This window comes from Abramis brama (genome assembly GCF_963993115.1).
Source record: "Abramis brama genome assembly, chromosome: 22".
Taxonomy (NCBI): domain Eukaryota; kingdom Metazoa; phylum Chordata; class Actinopteri; order Cypriniformes; family Leuciscidae; genus Abramis; species Abramis brama.
Genome location: NC_139984.1, coordinates 911,815 through 932,123, shown reverse-complemented (window position 1 = coordinate 932,123; position 20,309 = coordinate 911,815). Strand labels below are relative to the sequence as shown.

Sequence of the window (20,309 nt, the reverse complement as noted above, 5' to 3'; positions counted from 1 at the left end):
ATATTTTTACAATAACATAAGTTTATCAGTGAAACAAGTCAAAGCAATTCATCATTACTCAAGATGTAACAGTTGAAATGACTGTACCAGCCATTTGGATTATTGGCCTACTTAATTTAATGCAGCAACAAATTATTTTTACAGTGGTGGTGGCTCTGACATTACATTAAATGAACAAGGTATTATTCAATTATTAAAATACAAAAATATATACTGTAATAAGTGTAGCTCTTGCTGCGGAGAAAAACTGAGCGCGCTCTTTGACCACAGTGAGCAGCCAATAGCAGCGTTGCTGATCAATGTTTCTACCATTGATACACATCCCCTTTTAAACCAACTCATGAATGCGCAATTATCTCAGATTACTCAATCCAACAATACATAAACAACTGGTATGTTCGAAGAACCTAATTAGCCAGATCATGATTAGCCCGATGATATCATCGGATGTGTCATTTGATCTTGGATGTTTTAAGCAACGTGCGAAGAATGGACCCCTGAAGTGAAATAAATGCAATATTTGTCAAATACACAGACGTTTCAGATACGTTTCCATTTAATAGTTTATTTAGTGCTAAATACAGCATCTGTTTGTACAAGAATAAAATTCAACATAAGCCTATACTATTAAAATACCAATGTATTGGGGTCTTATTTATCAGTTTTATTTTGATAAACGTGACACAACATAACATCACAACTACATTAAAGTACATTAAACTACATTATTACTGTTATATAAAACAGACTTGTGAACATTAGTGGAACTGAAGGTGTTAGAATAAACACAAAACACGTGATGGTAGTCATGTGGTAGATTCAGCCAATCGTGGAACAGTTGAGCAGTGCTTCAAGTCAGCCACCGATCGGTCTGCGCAGCGCTGTATGAAGTCAAACAAGCCTTTTAACTCTCTGTAGAGTGGGACTAAATTTACTCTGAGCAGAGTTTATTTAACTCTGGGGATTTTGCTGTGTGAGAAATATCTCGGGCTGGCAGTTTTCACATCCCTTTGAATTTTGGATAAACAATCTCTCAACATTTCATACCATACAAAATTTTTAACTTGTCTTTCTTCCATTTTCGTTCCCATCTTCAACATGCCTTTCTTAGGGACCGCGTATGGTCATTAAACCATGGGGCTGGCTTATGTTTTCCATGCACCTGCCTCAGGGGAGCAACAAGATCGTCTTGCTGAGGAGCCGAGAGGGTGTGTCCCGGCCGCTCAGTGGTACAGCGTTTCTGACGCAAGGTCTCCGTTCCCTCCTTCAGGGAACAAGGGTTACATACGTAACCGAGATGTTCCCTTTCAGTCAGTCACGTTCTACGTTACATCAGAACGACTGAGGAATGGGGTCCTATCCAAAACGCCACAATGGCTGTCTTCCAGTGCCCTGTGCAAGACACAGCTCCCTGTTGTGAGCCTAGGCTTAACGCAAGACAAATTCTTTCTCATTCTTTCTTTGACAAATTGGGAACCAAGGAAAGCAGAATATACTGAGTATATCCCTCCACGGAAGGACAAGAAAAGGAGAACAAAAGATTCTCCCCCAGCCCTCCTCCGGGGGAAGGAGTGGTCCTGCTACCATATCTTTTCCTATTCTATTTTGCCTGGAAACGCTTCCAACACGCTTGCGTGTCGCGTGAATAATAGGCGTTGGTTCTATTTCTAGCATGGTGTCACGCAGGCAGTGTGCAAGCTCTAACCTGTTAACATGGGAGCCAAAATTAAGACGCTCACGCCACGCAGCCAGTGTGTCGCCGGCCTAACTCCGGGTTGCCCGTCTTAGGATCGTCGCTTTTCCTGGTTTGGCAGGCTTAGGGGCGGAGACAGGCTACGATGCCTTCCTTACAACCGTCTCCACGCTGTGGCCAGGTTGGAGGCTGCTGATGTGCTAATGTGTTTAATCGCCTCAGACTGCTTCTGGGCGGCCGAGAACTGCTGGGCAAAGTCCTCGACCGCACCGCCGAAGAGGCCAGCCTGGGTGATCGGGGAGTTGAGGAACTGGGTTCGCTCAGACTCCCTCATATCTGCCAGGTTAAGCCACCTGGCCCAGGGACCTTAGTCACCCATAGGTAGCAGTGAACACTTTCTGCATAAGCCCTGGGTCAGCACTGCCCTTGTGCATTTGTTTGAGCGCCTTGGTCTGGTGAACTTGCAGGATGGCCATGGCATGCAAAGCGGCCTGGCCCGCAGCTCTGTAAGCCTTGGCCACGAGTGTGGATGAGAACTTACAGGTTTTGGACAGGTGGTTGGGGTCTCCACGCCAGGTGGAGGTGCTCTGAGAACACAGTTGCATCGCAACAGAGCGCTCCACTGGGGGTACCCCAGTATTGCCCTTGGCCGCCCCACCATCGAAGGCAGTGAAGGCGGAGGTAGCCCCAGAATGGTTTTAATGGTTGAGGCAGTCATGACCTGGTGACTTCCTCATGCACTTCTGGGAAAAACGGAACTGGAGGCGGGCACTGATGATCAGCGTGCACCACCCCCAAGAACCAGTCATGCAGCCTTTAGCACTCAGGGCACGGTTGAGGGTTCCACTCGAGCCCGATGCTCTCAGCTGCCCGGGCAAGCATGGCCGTCAGCTCTGGATCAGATTCGGGCAAAGCTGTTGTCCCAGAGGGAGGCAAGTCAGCCGAATCCTCATCTCTGAAGTGTAAGCTTGAATTCGAGAATGCACGCACTGCTCCTTATATACCCACACAGCGGTGGAGCTCGCAATGCAAATCCCGCTGACCAAGATACTTTGCGTACCATTGGCATGTTTTGTACCACTCAAAGGTGATTGGGCTCTCAGGCGAGACCCCATTCGTCAATCGTTCTGACGTAACGCAGAACGTGACTGACCGAAAGGGAACTAATGTTTTAGAGCATACAGAATTAAAAACATTAACAGATTCCTTCACATTAAGGTGAGGTACTGAAAGGTTCACTTCTAAACACAGCAATGTTTCCATAACGATCACACTGAAGTCGACATGTGTATTAGGCTTTACCGAATGAACCCATCTCTTAGCAGAACAAACTTTCATTGGCTGACAAGGAAGGGAGACAGTACAAAGAATAGTATCAGCTACCAACAAATCATCTATGATAATGTCACTGACTGATAAACCAAGTGACAGGATCAAGTCCAGAGTGTGACCATGAATATGTTATAATCCCATGCAGTGTGCTCAGTTGGATATGGCTCATTTTGGCAAATCATTTTGAATATTCTGTGACAAATATACAATTTTATAATCAAATTTGCACACAATTTCCAATACTGTAGATCAGTGCTGTGCACAGACAATTTATATTTTACATTTGGAAGTGTTTGGCCACAACATCTGACACTTCCTTAAACTGGACTGTATTTTATAATAATAATAATAATAATAACTTTAATTTATATAGCGCCTTTCAAAAAACCCATGGACGCTTAACAAACAACAAGAGAAAGGGGAGGGGGATAAGAGGAGAGAGGTGAGAAGCCAGGGGAGCTAAAGCCCATAGGCCTCAGTGAAGAGGTGTGTTTTAAGCTGGTTTTTAAAGGTTGTTAGAGAGGAGGCAGAGCGGATGGCATGGGGAAGCTTGTTCCAGAGTGACAGAGCACCAACACAGAAGGCTCTAACACCAAATGTCCGAAGCCTGGACTTAGGGACAGCGAGCAGGTCCTTGTCAGAGGACCGCAGGGACCGTGACTGAGTGTAGGGATGGAGCAGATCAGTAATGTACTGGGGTGCAAGTCCATGGAGAGAAACACGCTTTGTTGCATTATTTCTGGAAACACATTATTTTCCTGTTATATCTCTGTAAAGCTGCTTTGAAACACTCTGTATTGTAAAAAGCGCTATATAAATAAATGTGACTTGACTTGACTTCCAGATGTTACAGTATGTAATATAATATAAAATATGTTTGTTACAACCCCATGTTGGTGTAGGAGTATTCGGCTATAACACTGAATTAAATGTTAAAAATAATTAGTGTGCGATACCAAAGAAACCACAGACACTAGCAGCACACTGTACAACATTGTCCTGTAAACTAATGGTAAAATACTGGAAACACTTGCCAGTAATTTACTGTTAATTGTACAGTTATTTGCTGTAATCTGTACTGTACTGCACTAAATTAAAATTCAAGTTAAGTCATTTCATTTGCAGAAACCAACTGCCTTGAATTGGCCAACAGCCATTTAAATTCATAAACTAACATTTATAATGTGCTAATAATGTGAGCATAAATGCTAGGAGTTGTGTGCTCTGCTATAACCCAGCATACATTGCGACATAAATCTTTTGATTGTCACCACTGTTGAGATTAATATGCTGATTGTTGATGTCTGTGTTTGTCTAAGTCGTGTAGAAGTTCAAAATGTTTAATGCACTATATGATTTCAATATCCATCAAAATAATTGATTAATGAAACATTGCTGAATTTCATGCTGTAGAATCACAGAGCTATTATAATCAATAAATATAAAATAAAAGACACACAAAATTAGTCCAGAATGATTATGGCATCATCACAACAGCCAAAAACACCTGATCAACTTCCTCTTGGCTTTTTCTTGCTATAACAAATACGCTTTACAAAAACACAGTTACAACAATCACAGAAAATTGAATGTTATAAAGTTTAAGGGTCAAGAGTCCGACAAAAGCAAACACTGATCACCATAATGATGACAACAAACTTGATTATTTTGAATAAAATATCAAAACCTCAGTGTGGCTGTAATTCAGTTGTAGTTCTTGTGTTTCTGCTCATCTATTCTCCTTTTTCTGTTCTTGTTTCTCTGTCATTCAATGATTCTGCTTGTCAGGTGTTTATCAGTTTCTGAATTCACTTGTTTGTTTTCATTCACTTAGTCAAGTGGACTATATTAGTGAACTACTGTAGGGAATAGTGAATGAGGGTATAGGGTGTGATTTGGAGTGCCGACTTTGAGCGCTGTTAATTCAGAGTATATTCGTGTAGGCTACTTTCTCGGAAACAAATATTACCCACAATGCATTGTTTTCTACAGTATATTATTGTTTTAATGGAAAATGGTATGTTATTGTCAGAATTTGGCCACTTTTTACAGCAAGATTTTACAGTGCACCAAAAAAATGAATGAAAAGAACAGAACAGAATGAAGTCTTTAAAACCCTACACTAACTAAGAAAATCAAAGAGATCACTGACACCCTGGTTTTGAAAGTATTACAGTTTGATTTTGATTGTTTGCAGCTGCTCCTTACTGGACCAAGTGGCCCGAGGACCAGCTGTACGCCCCAGGAGAGACTGTGAAACTGCACTGTCAGGCTGATGGGATACCAACCCCAAACGTAACATGGAGTATCAATGGAGTTCCTATCACAGGTACACAAGGGGCCACAGCTCCATTTCATCTCGTCATCTACACTGTTAGACCTTACAAGGCTTTTTTTTACAGTAAAGTACTGGCAACACTTGCAGAAACCGACTGCCTTAAATTGAACAACTGTCATTTTAAATGTATGAACTAAAATATATAATGCACTAATAATGTGAGCAAAGTATTACTGTGAACTTATTTAGTTTGAGACCACTAGCAAAATATTGTAAATAAAGAGATTTGCACTGGACCAGCATCTACACTGTCACGCCTGTTAAATAAAGCAACATGCAGCATATCATCAATGTGTGAAGATCTTCTGCTGGACTGAAGCACAGGCTCTACTCTTCAGCACAATGGTGACCCAAACAAAAGAGAACATTTTACAGTAAACTACTGGCAAAAGTATTGCCAGTAACAAATTGCTGTAAAAAATTTACAGCAACTTACTGGCAATTTTGGTTGCCGGTAAGCCTGTAAATTGACAAGAGTACTGTAAATCATAAACTGCAATTATACTGTAAAATGATACAGCACACATGTAAAAGCAGCAAAACAAGAGCAGCTGTGAATTTACAGTTCTTTAATGTAATCTTTACAGTATGTTACTGTTATTAATAATGCACTGAGATAACTCATTTCATTTGAGGAAATTGATTGGTCAATTGGCATTAAATATTTATACTGTGAGCTATTTCATTTGAGTCAAGAAAAAGACTTAAATGAGTGAACTAGAAACATCAATTTAACTAAATCCTACTAGTTAACAACAGCACACATGAGTTTGAAGATCATCAAAGCACCAGCAACTACACAGTCAAACTAAGTCAAATTATGTGATTTACTTTATGTGATTTTATGTGTTTTTGCACATAATGATATAATGAAGATCTGTTAGTGTTTAATGATCTGTAGTGATTTACCCTTGAGTGGCATGCGATCACTGGTGATCCCGGATTATTGTTGTTCAAAATGCATTGCTCGTCTAAACATCACACTCTTACTTGATCTGGACAAAATCAGCATTACAAGAAAGGTTTAAGACTACAGCTTCGATATTTGACCACTGTTTATAATTAAACTGGTTTGCAGTGACATTAATTTCTTAATTTATGCTAGGAGTGCAAAATAATGAATCTGTAACGTTCGTTATTTTTAATAGAAATTATTACTCACACACCATTCATTCTCGTCTTTTCCGGTTTATTTGTGCTCAGATACATATAATACACAGAATCCGCCAGGGCAATTATTACAATGGTGCGCATATTTGGAGAAATATTGATTAATTATCATTTCGCCAATACAGAATACAATTCCTATTCATTTTCCACTGAATTATGCGATCTGAAGAGCTCAAACAGCGCACGGAGCTTGTTGTGTGTCTCCCCTTCCTGATTTGCGTCAGATCTGACCTCTGAGAAATATGATTCGGCTGTACAGCTGTCAATCATCTCACGTGATTCAACGTGACCTCTTCTGCATGACGCGTCCTGTGTGCACTTCCTGATTCTGCACATCCATGATAAACAAAGCGAACGTGACATTTCTTCACCGAAACAAGTTCTAATAAATGCACGATTTAAGTATGTGTGTTTTGTGTGTTATTTTCGTGCGATTTGGGGTATTTTTATATGAATAAAAAATAAAGGTAAGAGTAAGCATAGCCCATAGCTTCATATAAAATGCTAAAAATAACATATTTCAAAATCTTTTTTGGACTTGAATCCATTTTAAACCGCGACCGGAATATGATACAAATACTCGATGGTGTTTAAAAGCGACCTTTAAATAAAAGTGTAATATTAATAAATTAAATTGTGTCATGTAGCTTGAGGCTAACTGTTGTGCTAATGCACCTGCTGCAGGAGCTTTCTATTCCATAATATATATATTTTTAAAAGAATTCGCATTGAAAGTTCCAATAATAGTTTTTTGCTGTTTGTTTTCTAACAAGACTTAAGTTAATGCGTGGATTATTCGTCTATAGGGGGTTACAAGATGTAAATGGCCAAGCATTATGCCAGAAGAAAGGCTATAATGGCTGAATTCAAACAAAAGAATAAGGATAAAAGAATAATGAAGATTAAGTATCATACCGGCAGCGGTGAAAGGTTGGTCGATTTAAATGAAAAGAACATGAATGGGGCCAGTTCTCCTCGCCAGACATTAGTCAGAGACAGTAAATGGGTGTTTAGAGGGCAATAAACTATTTGATGAGAATCTTCTCCAAATCTTCTCTAGCCTTCTCCAAAGTCTCCCCTGACATGGTCTCACAATAGGCTTCATAAAATGCATATTTTTTGAGATATCATTCTCAGATCTGAAACGAAGCATGACCACAGTTGTGGCTACACTTTAGTTGTGGTTATAAGTTGCTATCCTAAATTCATATAATATTTTTATACATTTAATAAATATATTCTTAATATTTGTTGTTTTTGTTTTTATGTTTGAGCTTATATATCTCAATATTAATAACAGTCTGGTTAATTTTGAGTCTTGAACTGTGAACTCTTAAGGGTTGGCTTTCTAAATATATGTTGGTTATGTGTCTATTCAGAATGACTTATGAGCAGCAACCTTTTTATTTTGGGTATGTCATGTATGCAGCCCTTGCCAAAATTGGGGGTGATGAGCAAGGGGTTAAAGCGTTTTTCTGTTGAGTTTTGTCGGTCATCATTGAGCTGGAGAGTAGAGCCTGTGCCTCAGTCCAGGATGAGCAGAGAAACACTGATGATATGCTGCTGGTTGCTTTATTTAAAGACAGTGACTGTGTTGGTGCTGATGCATTGATGTTTTTTTGTTAAGTTCTTCGTCTCATGCATGTGTGCTGTTGTTAACTAACAATTATCTGCAAGAGGATTGAATTAAATTGATGTTTTGTTAACTCATTTAAATATGTCCACTACAAAAAATAATTTTTTTTTTAGAAATATTCTTCTTTTTTTTTGTAGTGGACTCAAATTAAATTTTACACAGAGTTTACACAGGTTTTAATTCATACTGTTAAGATTACATTAAAGAACTGTAAATTCACAGACGCTCTTGTTTTGCTGCTTTTACAGGTGTGCTGTATTTTTACAGTATAATTGTAGTTGATGATTTACAGTAATCTTGTAAATTTACAGGCTTACTGGCAACCAAAATTGCCAGTAAGTTGCTGTAAATTTTACAGTCAATTTTTTTACAGTACTGTTTTATAACTTACAGTTTTATTACTGTTAAAATACATTCATTGTTTTACCCTTTCAACCCCACATGAAAAGCCACATTACAAAGAGTAAAAGTAACATTGATGCAGTGTTGCAGTGAGATAATTGGTTATTAGTGTACTGCATTAGTGATGAACACCTGCTGTTAACAAGCAGAATCACTGAAGGAAAGAGGAACACAAGAACAGAAAATAGAGAAACACAAGAACTACAACTGACTTCCAGCCATTACACATTATTACACTTATTATTAACCAGTATGACTTTATTTCTGTCATACAGTTGGTACTCAACCAGAATAATACTTTGGCAGCGGTAAAATTGGGGATGTGTATTTGCTGCCTTCTACCGCTAAGTGGCGCTATAAGCACAGACTTTTATCACAGACGTTTATTCTCTCTATTGCGTAATCTGCCGTGGCTTGTTGAGAACTGGTAGAAGATACATTCAAGTGAATCATTGTAGTTAAACAAATTCATAATCACAATACTGAAATTACAGTACAAATTTTGAACCGACACAAATATAGGCTTCTATTGCATCAAATTTAAGCAAAGTAGGCTAAACGTTAACATTGTGTGCCCAGTTTTTATATAATTTAGAAAGGCTATGCATGTCAATAGGTTACTTTGTGTTATTTTAATTTGTTAGGAGGCCTAGATGTATTAACTGAAACATAACAGTGAAATAAACTAAACTAAATGATTGTAAAATTAAAACATTGTCAGGACTTGCTAACCGATGTTAGTCGAGACCATTTGTATTTTAGCATTCTTTATTAAGAATTAAATAGGCTTACAGTAGATTGTTATGATTAGTATAATTTTCTGTAATAAATAATGAAAACATTTCAACATAAAGCATTGCAATAGAAAAATGTAACCACAATGAGGCTTTTCATGAGAGTAAGACGTTAAGCTCATGCTCATAAGACAGCGTTCAGATGATAGCTGTGTGGTCTATGCTACAATATGAGCCTCACGGGGCTTCAAGCGTTCCGAGTTTGAATCTCAACTCCACCATCTTCATAATTTTGTCTCTAGTTTAATATTTGTCAAAAATAAAAACTTTTGAAAAGTTAAATTTATTGATTCGAAACAAAAAAAGACAAAAAAAAACAAACAAAAAAACAGCTAATATCAAGAGAAACTATAAGGCTGCACAATTTTGGGAATACATTTGAGATTTTTCTGGTTAAAATTGCGATTTAAAATGTACAAAATACATATATATATAGATAGATATAGATAATGAACACCAGGGGCCCTATCTTGCACCCAGCGCAATTGACTTTGTACACTGACGCATGTATCATTCCTATTTTGCACCCGCGCAAAGCGCGCTTTTCCCTCCACAGAAGCACGTCGCTAAACTAGGGAATGAACTTGCGCTCATTGGGCGGTTCAGCGCAAAAAAGGAGGCGTGTTCCGGCGCAAACGTTCCTTCATGCTATTTTGCAGATTTAGAAAACAATTGCGCCACTAACCAGGAAAAAATAGTTTAAAGTCAGTGGCGCGTTGCGCATGTTATTCATATGCTATTTTAAGGGCGCATGCTTGGCCATAATCAATGTAGCGTGTGCATTCTCATCTACACAGAAGCAGCAGTTTTCATTTTTGCAAATCATACATTATTACGATAGATAGATAGATAGATAGATAGATAGATAGATAGATAGACAATTTATTATAAAAGCATACATCTAGCTTACACATTTACCCAAATTATCATACGCCTTTTTAACCGAAGTTAATTTGGGTGGGTTTCTCCATCCCCAACATCCCTGACGAGAGCGTTGCTCTCCTTGGCTGTGAACCGCTCCTGGCGCGCGTCTGGCAAATCGGCCGTTATAATAGGAATCCGCTTTAGAACAAAGCGCGTCTACTCTTAAAGGGAATGTGAGATGACGCGCTGATTGGTTTATTTCACGTTACGCCCAAACCACACCTATGAATAATGAAGCTACTTCAGACCAACCCATTTTAGATTTGCGCCTGGCGCAAGAGTCATTTATCCCGCTGGGAAAATAGCAACAGCGCCAAGACCCGCCCACAAAGTTACTTGCGCTTTGACACTTGCGTTTCAGATCGTTAAAATAGGGCCCCAGGTGTGTTGTGCCTTGTAGGCATATACGTATAGGGCTGCATAAAATAATAATAACAATAGCCTATAGCATGCAGCTTATAAATCGTTAAAAATGAACACTTCAGTAACACTACACTAGAGAAAAATATAGCCTATGGATTATCATATGTTACTTCAAATGTTTCCATTCGTTATTGACGTTATGAAATGAGATTGGAGTAAAAACATGAAGCCTAATGTTTGGCGCATTTTGCTTTTCAAACTCGCATCGCGAGTGATTCAAACTCACAGCGCGTGCAGAGAACATTTACTGAAGTGATTGAGCCGCTCCAAACTATGAAACATTATTGTTACCACATTACACATATCTACATTTGAGCAGATATCCACAAACACAGTATTTAACAGTAAACACGGGTCTTAACATTATAATATTCACCATATTAGAGTAAACACTCATACTAGCCTACTTTTATATCATGCTGTGTTTTATTATCGAACATAAAAACATCCTTGTGTCGTACATGTACATAAATTTAGCATTAGGCTTCATGTTTTTACTCCAATCTCATTTCATAACTTACATTTTAGTCTGGCACCAGTTTGACTAGTTTCTACAATGTAAAGTTTATACAACATTAACATGCTTACTATTATGAGTGGACATGTCTTACCTTAAAAATCTTTCTCATCTTCAAATCGCGTTCTTCTAATTCTTCTGAGGTAAATCCAAGATAAACAGGACAGGACAGCACAGCACAAACACAATGTGTCTTCCAAACTCGATGAAAAGCAGAGGAGAACTGAAGTCTCTGATCAGGGTTCTCAAGTTTTATCAAAAGCTTGGAGTGAGATCACATGCGGGCCCTAATGGAGCCCCGCCCCCGCCCATCCCCGCCCCCCAATTTTACCCATTGTTCATAATTTACCAGCACAATTTGAAATGATAACAATTGGTAAATCTGATAAATGACAGAGCAATTCATCACATCAAATATACACTTTAATGTTATATTTCAAAATTACAAACAAAAATTACAAACAAATCTTTTTGCATTTTGAATGTGTCTAGTCGAAATGGTATAATGCTTTATTGTGTGGTGGGACATTGTGAACAAATTACATATTAGAGTATTAAGGTGTATGTGTGTGTGTGTGTGTGTACACAAGAGTACACACTCCAGCTTATGAAATGTGTTTTGTGTTGTAAGTGTTTGTTGCACATTTTTTATGCCATGATAACAGGGGTAATGTATGTTTTGACATGATATAAAATATTACCCAGAGCACTCTGCTTTAATACATGTAGCCTTAATGTAACTAGAAAGACTATTAATACAGTATAATATATAATTTAAAATAAAATGAAGAAATACATCTTCATTCCTTCCCATACCCACTAACATTTCTCTTAGTTTCAGATAACGTAAGCTAGCCAAACTGAGCCAAAGCTTCTGGCCTGGTTGCAAAGTAGTTTTTGACTGCATCAATAATAATGTATACGATGGGCTATATATGAAGACTTCAGATGCAAAAGCCTCTAAATGCCATCTGAAATTTCCTTCTAGAATGATCATTTTTATCAAGCTTGTATGTTTATGTTCACTTATTTCACTTTAATGGCAATAAAAATACTAATTTTAGAAGAAAATGTCAGATGGCACTTAGAGGCTTTTGCATCTGAAGTCTTCATATGTTCTAGCCTAAAAATGTTAGACGAGCTTTCTTCCAACTTAACGTTACCTTCTCTATCACGACGTGTGTTCGCGCGATGTTGTTGGTTACCTAGTAACGAACGTACGGTGGCCGAGAATGTTCCGTCAACTTCCGTGTGTTCGCGCATCTATGTTGCCTAGTAACGAACGCAATCTGGCCGAGATACGTGCTGGCGGCAGGAAACTTCACTTTGTGTGCCTGCGCCTCGTATACAACATAATATATAAAGCTTGCAGGACAACTTGGTTGGCATTGCCTTTTCAGCGTGAGAAATACACGGTGTGGCGTGTGAGCGTGTGAACTGGTTGAATTGTGTGTGTCTCACGGCCAATGCATGAGACTTGAGAACTCTGCTCTGATTCTTTGTTTAGAGGTAATGGGCATTTACAGGTCTGCGTTCCTTCACGTGGACTATTTGCATGTCAATCACTCGTGTGCACGTGGGTGTGGTCACATTAGAGGTAATTAGGACGTGTTTGAGAAACTGTACATGTCGTTGCTTTCATACGGATTACTTAAACAGGGAATATTTGTTTTTGAAATAATTTACATAATTTAAAAATAGACTTCAAGCTTTGTAAAGACTTATGTCTCAAGTCTGTGTGACAAGCATTCGCTGAGTTACAGATAATTTTCTGTCGCATTTCAGAATGAACTTCACATTGAGAGAGACGGCAGAACGTGCATCATGTTTATTTTCTTTATTTTACAAAAAACACAACATTTTGTTTTTATTTTGAGTGTACACAAATAAAAGAAGACATTTAACAGTTTTGAATTTTGTATAACACTTATATGTAAGATCAAAATCAACAGAGTAGTCTCTTTTGCACTGACACCGGCGCAACCACCGACCCTAGAGGGTTAAACAGTACAAAATGAAAATACTACAAAGCAATCGATTTGCATCGCTTTCTGCCAGGACTTTTACAGGCTTTTCCCAAATCACTGAAGTGACGTCGACGTCCGGGTTAGCAGTAGCATGAGCCGTCAGGCAAGTGCACTCAAAAAAAAAATAATGTCTAAACATGCGATTTATGTATTTGAATTGCATATAAAATTTCCATACATTTGGATTACATAGTTTTAACATAAACCAATTAATAATCTGAATGTGATTCATATTTTTAAGTCATATATAAATGAAACAGATACGATTTATGTAATTGTATTAATAAACTGAATGTGATTCATATATGTTAGTCATATGTAAATGAAATGGGGTAAGATGTATGTAATAGTACACAGAAAAACGCCTATGTTAAATTAACACTTCTCAGTGTTCATATGTGTGCACACTACAGAGTTAAAGTACCATTGAAGCAGTGTTGAAGTTAATGAGATAATTAAGTGGTGATTGAGCATTAATTATGAACACCTGCTGTTAACAAGCAGAATCACTGAAGAACAGAGAAACACAAGAACTACAACTGACTTCAGCCACAGCCTTAGATGAAATCAACTGAAGAGAAAAGAAGACATTAAATCTCTCAAGATCTCAGCAGAGGAGGATTAAACAACTCCACAAACAGCATTACCAGATTGACTTTATTTAATTAACGTTTTAATGAAATCAATAGTTGTATTTTAAAGTCACCATGATGGTGGTTAGCGTTTGCTTTAGTTGGGCTCTTGACCCTTGATTTTTTAGTGTAAACTTTTCTTTGACTGCTATATTTGTGTGTTTATAAAACACAATTGTTATAGCTAAAGCCATGAGAAAATGAGATCAGGTGACGCTGGATGTTTATTGATGATGATATCATCATGTAATTGCCTGAATCCCTGATCTTATGCAGCATCTAATGCTTTAATTATATAGGACTTGTGGTTTTAACCCTCTGAGGTCTGAGCTGTTTTCTGGGCCCTGGAGGTGTTCTGACATGCTCTGACATTTCTGGTTATTTCTGTTACTTGTGACATTTTCATGGCTAAAGTCTAATTACACTGTATTCAGCACAAACTCTGCTACAATAATATATCAACAGCATGTATGTAAAAGTTTGTAGTTTTGAGATAATGACATTTATGCGTGGTTTGTGAAAAGACAAAAAAAAATTCTCACTGAAATAAGGCCATGAAACCCATACTGATTATTTCTTCACAAGACTTTTGAAAATTGTATCACGTAGCCTAGAATATTTGCTCTAAAACAATGTGAAAATCACCCTGACTGCTCATTCAGATAAGACAATATATTGATTTAAAAATTTTACGACGTGTTTTGTGTGAAAAAGCCTTATGCGAGAGCTCATTAATATGTAAGCTTTTCTCACCTGAGAAAGACAAAGACCCTCCCCTAACGGCCCTATTAGGAGCTATCAGGCCCCTATCATTCTGAGCAACCTTGCACAATACTGTAAATGAGGAGATTTAAAAAAGAATGGCTTTTAAATTGTTTGGATTTATTTACAACACAGCATCGTCCAAAGATACACAACAAGTGCCAAAAAGCTCTTATTGAAAACAATGATCCAAAGACAGAGACCTTTGTGCCATTCCTAAAAACATTGTACATACCTTTCATTTCCAAGGTGTTTGATTTTCACTTTACCATGTACAGAGACTCATGTGAATGTTGAATTCAGCAGGACTCATCTGGGCCCTGAAAAAAAAAAGTGAACATACTGATATCAAGAGAAAGGCCTGCACGATTTTGGGAATAAATTTTAGATTTTTCTGGTTAAAATTGCTTTTTAAAATTCACAGAATACACACACACACACACACACACAAATGTTTCCAACAATATATAATGAACAGTGAACACCAGGTTTGTTGTGCCTTGTAGGCATAAGCTATGCGCAGTGCTGGATAAAATAATAATAACCTATAACAGTATAAATCTTCCAAAAGATGTCAGTAACAACTAAGCTAGAGAAAAATATATTGATTATCATGTTACTTCAAATGTTTCCATTCGTTATGACGATATGAAATGAGATAATAGTAAAAACATGAAGCTGTTTGCTTTTCAAACGCGAACGCGATCCAAAATATGATACATTCAAATGCGATCACGATCCAAAATATGATACATTCAAATGCGATTGCGCTGCAAAATATGATACATTCAAATGCGATCACGATCCAAAATATGATACATTCAAACGCGATCGCGCTGCAAAATATGATACATTCAAATGCGATCACGATCCAAAATATGATACATTCAAACGTGATCACGATCCAAAATATGATACATTCAAACGCGATCGCACTCAAATATAAAACATTATGGTTACCATATACATATCTACGTTTGAGCAGATATCCACAAACACAGTTAACAGTAAACACGGTATTCACAAACATCTGTGCATAAGGCAGTAGGCTATTGAAGCGTGTCATAGGCTAACCAAAATCGAGCATTTATATAAAAATATAATGTAGACAGTAGGCTATCACATATTTTACCGGAGGCTGAAACATATTTGCACTAAATCACATTATATAACCTAAGCAGATATTCGCAAACAAGCTACATTACGCATAAAGAAGTATTTTAGCATTATAATCAGTGTCATAAGCTAATCAAAACTGAGTGAAATATATACGAAGTATATACATTTAGCACAGAAAGGTTGCCTACCAGTCTAGTTCATATTTCAACATGTTTCTGTATATTTATAGATGCATGTACGATATTAGGCTTAGTTCATGTTTTTACTCCAAACTCATTTCATAACATACATTTTAATCTGGCACACGACAAGTAAGACAAGAATTACCTTAAAAATCTTCTCATCTTCAAATCGCGTTCTTCTGAGGTAGGCTAAATCCAAGGTAAACAGCACAGCACAGCACAGTCTTCCATTTCAGTCTTATTCTTTGTTTTGAGGTGATGAGGGCGTTTACAGGTCTGTGTTCTGCCGCGTGGATCATTTGCATGTCAATCGCACGTGCGCTCGTGGGTGTGGTCACATTAACTTTAATTAGGACGTGTTTGAGAAACTGTACATGCCGCTGCTTTCTTACGGATTACTTAAACAGAGAATATTTGTTTTTTATATAATTTACATACTTTAAAAATAGAGACTCCAAGCGTTGTATAGACATGCGTTTCAAGTCTGTGTGACAAACATTCGCTGAGTTACAGGTCATTTTCTGTCGCGTTTCAGAATGAGTTTCTCATTGAGAGAGACGGCAGAACGCGCATCATGTTTATTTTCTTTGTTTTACGAAAAACACAACATTTTGTTTTTATTATGAGTGTACACAAATAAAAGAAGACATTTAACAGTTTTGAATGATGTACAACACAAGTATGTAAAATCAAAATCAACAGAGTATTTTGCACTGATATAAAAAAAAACGAGCAGATCACGCCGGCAGATCACCCCAGGGGTCGACAAAATATTGTTTTGTTCATAATAGAAGTAATTTGATTCTACAGTATATCTAGCAGTGTTGTTTATCAAATACATATTATTTAAAATAGGTTTTTAAAAAATACTTAGTGCACAAAAACTTAAATCCATGGCATTACTTAGACACACACAGACATCAAGAAACAGCATATGAATCTCAACAATGGTGACAATCAAACAAAATATCCAGATAATCAGATCGACTCTGATCATAAAACAAGCTACAAAAAATCCAGCTGCATAATTTATTAATGTCGCAATGCATGCTGGGAGATATGGGTGAGTTTTGATTGGTGGTACCCAGCATGCACTGCAGCATGAAGCGTTTCATTGATTGTCACCATTGTTGAGAGTCATACACTGATTCTTGATGTCCAAGTAATAATGTAGAGGAAAAAGTTTAATGCACTAAATGTTTTTAAAATCCTTTATATTATTTGATTAACAACACTGCTCTCATGCTGTAAAATTACATGGCTTCTATTATAAATCAACATTACAAACACAAGTCATATACAATCAAAACATTATCAAAGATTCAAGCAATTACATGATGATGATTTCATCATCAATAAACAGCCAACATCACCTGATCTAATCTTCTCATGGCTTTTTTGCCACAACAAATGTGCTTTATACACACACACAATTATAGCAGCCAGAGAAAATTTAATGCTAAAAAGTTAAGGGTCAAGAGTCCAACCAAAGCAAACGCTAACCACCATCATGGTGATTTAAAATACAACTATTGATTTCATTAAAACGGAAATTAAATAAAGTCAGTCTGGCAATGCTGTTTGTGGAGTTGTTTAATCCTCCTCTGCTGAGATCTTGAGAGATTTAATGTCTTCTTTTCTCTTCAGTTGATTTCATCTGAGGCTGTGGCTGAAGTCAGTTGTAGTTCTTGTGTTTCTCTGTTCTTCAATGACTACGTTTACATGCAGCCAATAACCCGTTCAAAACCGGGATATTAGCAATAACCCGGTCGCGCACGGCCATGTAAACACCGGCAAAAACCCGGATATGCTCATATCCCGGTTTTTAAAAACCCGGATATGATCCCTGGGGTACCCCTTTTCTAACCCGAATATTTGGTCATGTAAACGCGTATCGGCATATCCCCATCAAAAGGAACATTGATTTGTGTTCTGCGCATGTTCTATTCGCAAGGAATCTTGGTCTTTTGAGTAGAGATGGCGCATACAAAAACCCGCGTGCAGTATACCGGAAGTAAACAAGAAGTAGAGGTAAACATGGCGAGACGCAGCACAGCACCACACTTGTGGAGCGAGGAGGAAAGCGCAAACAAAGGCGATCGCTATCTGAACTATTCATTATCCGCGTGCTGCTGCTGTTGTTGTTGTCTTTGGATACAGGAAGAAGAATCGGAAATGACGCATATTGCGTCTTAAGGTTGTCCGTACGTCCAGACGCTAACCGTGCGTCGCCATTTATATGGGGATATTGAATAACGCTGATGTTGAATCACCAAATCCTGGTTGTGAGCCTAAACTCTTGTCCCTCAAATCTTTGATTGGTTGAATGGAATTTTGATCCAGGAACATGTTGCACTTGGTGAAATCAGGTTCCCATTCATTCAATCACTACGAGTTACGTTAGTAACTGACGAATTGGGATCGAGCGCCTCAATTCTCCTTTGGCACAGACCGTTCCTACGATTTGCGTTCGAGGGACGGGCATACCAGTCCAAGGTCCTCCCCTTCAGCCTGACCCTGTTGCCCCACGTCTTTACGAAGGTCGCAGAGGCAGCCCTTCTACTTGTCTATGTAGACCGCACACATTCAGGACCTCAGATCAGCTCTTTGTCTGTTATGGATCCCTGCAGAAGGGAAAGGCTGTCTTTAAGCAGAGGCAATATTTTGCAATATTTTCAGACAATGTTTCTCCTTCTAGACCTAAAGGCTTCTGTGGTTCTCTGTGTGTTGTAGGGACGGATGTGGACCCCAGACGGCATGTGAGTTCTGGGACTCTGATCCTGACCAACGTTCAGTACAGCGATACAGCAGTCTATCAGTGCATGGCCACCAACAAACACGGCAGTATCCTGGTCAACACACACATCCATGTTGCTGGTGAGTGTTATTAGTGTAAACTTTGATCAAATGCAGTTTGATTATTAGTGCATGTTCACACAACGCGGTAGAAAGGATGGGAATGATGTTACTCCAGAAAGGGTTCAAACGATGTAATGTGTGCTTAAAAAGGAGCAGAACATCTTTTTGGACCTCATTCATGCCAACATAACCACATACTGATTGTTTTTTGAGAGATATTTCTATAACGGCCATACCTGGCCTTGTGTCGGTCAGAGCTGCCTCCTCAGATCCTGACGGCGGACGGGCTCGTGTACAGTGCCTCAGAAGGGCAAACCGTCCTGCTGGAGTGCCGAACCTTCGGTTCCCCGCTACCCAAAGTGGACTGGTGAGCATGTGTTGTATATTTTCCCAACACACTTAGCAATGATGCATATAATCTTCTATGTAGTTTTCAATTAACTCTTTCCCCGCCTGTGTTTAAAAAAAAAAAGTTGCCAGCGTTTTTGATAATTTTCACAAACATTTCATGGCGCTCAGAATTTGTTTGTATGACTATCTGAACATGCAATACATCAAAAGAAAGAACAGACTCTGCTTTTAAAGAAAAAAAAAATCTGTTTTATTCTAGCTTCATGCATTCTTTATTATCAACACTTGAATGTGGGTAAGTTTCATATAAAAACTAAATTTTGAACAAAAAGCTGAGAAACTCAAGTTTTTGTCAAAAACTACATCCAGAAGGGATTCAGACCGATGATCAAAACATAGATGGAGTAAATTGAGTCCATCAACACCCCTAATACACCATCCTATAGCTCGTCCTGGGTTGACATTTCATTCAATAACATTAGGCAGTTTTGATTAATATGCTGTTTAACTTTTTTACATAGGCATATGATTATATATGAGATCACTTGTTTCTGCATCTTCTACTCCGTGTTTTGATCAGGAGATTCAGAGCTCTTTCAGATGGTGTGTAATAGCGCCCCCTACCGTATAACAGTGAAAACACGGAAAGCCGGAAAATTCCGTCAATGGCGGGGAAAGAGTTTAATCAAGAGCAGTCTATCAGTGCATGGCCACCAACAAACACGGGAATATTAATTCAAGAGTTTTACAACATTAATTATAAATTGATTACTTTATATTTGTTTCATTAAAAAAATCACTTTAAAGATGTTTACATCTGGAGCAGCTTATAACCTATACTTGAGAAAGATGAATGCACTAATAATAAAGCAGTATGAATGGGGGTTTGAGGTTTGTCTGCCAGATGCTCAGATGTGATGTTGTCTTGTGTGTTTAATCCAGTGCGACTTAATGTTTGCAGGGAGATTGTAGACATTGGTCCAGCTCATGCTAATCCTAAAATGTCTCAGATGACCAATGGAAGTCTTCAGATCAGTAACGTGAGCAGAGAGGACAGCAACATTTACAAATGCTCAGTGAGACACAGCAACAGGAGCATCAGTGCTGAGCTGAAGGTCTTGAGTAAGTGTCCATATCCATCAGAAAAT

General features: G+C 38.1%; 1 protein-coding gene across 2 annotated transcripts in view; it reads left to right on the top strand.

The window, feature by feature from the left end:
* The window catches only part of l1camb (L1 cell adhesion molecule, paralog b), a 103,591-nt gene that overhangs the window by 40,691 nt on the left and 42,591 nt on the right, over positions 1–20,309 (top strand). For both annotated transcript variants that reach the window (XM_084098965.1, XM_084098964.1), the window contains 4 exons: positions 5,223–5,354; positions 18,685–18,828; positions 19,066–19,177; positions 20,123–20,283. In XM_084098965.1, coding sequence (XP_083955091.1) covers positions 5,223–5,354; positions 18,685–18,828; positions 19,066–19,177; positions 20,123–20,283 — 549 coding nt within the window. The remainder of the gene's footprint in view (positions 1–5,222; positions 5,355–18,684; positions 18,829–19,065; positions 19,178–20,122; positions 20,284–20,309) is intronic.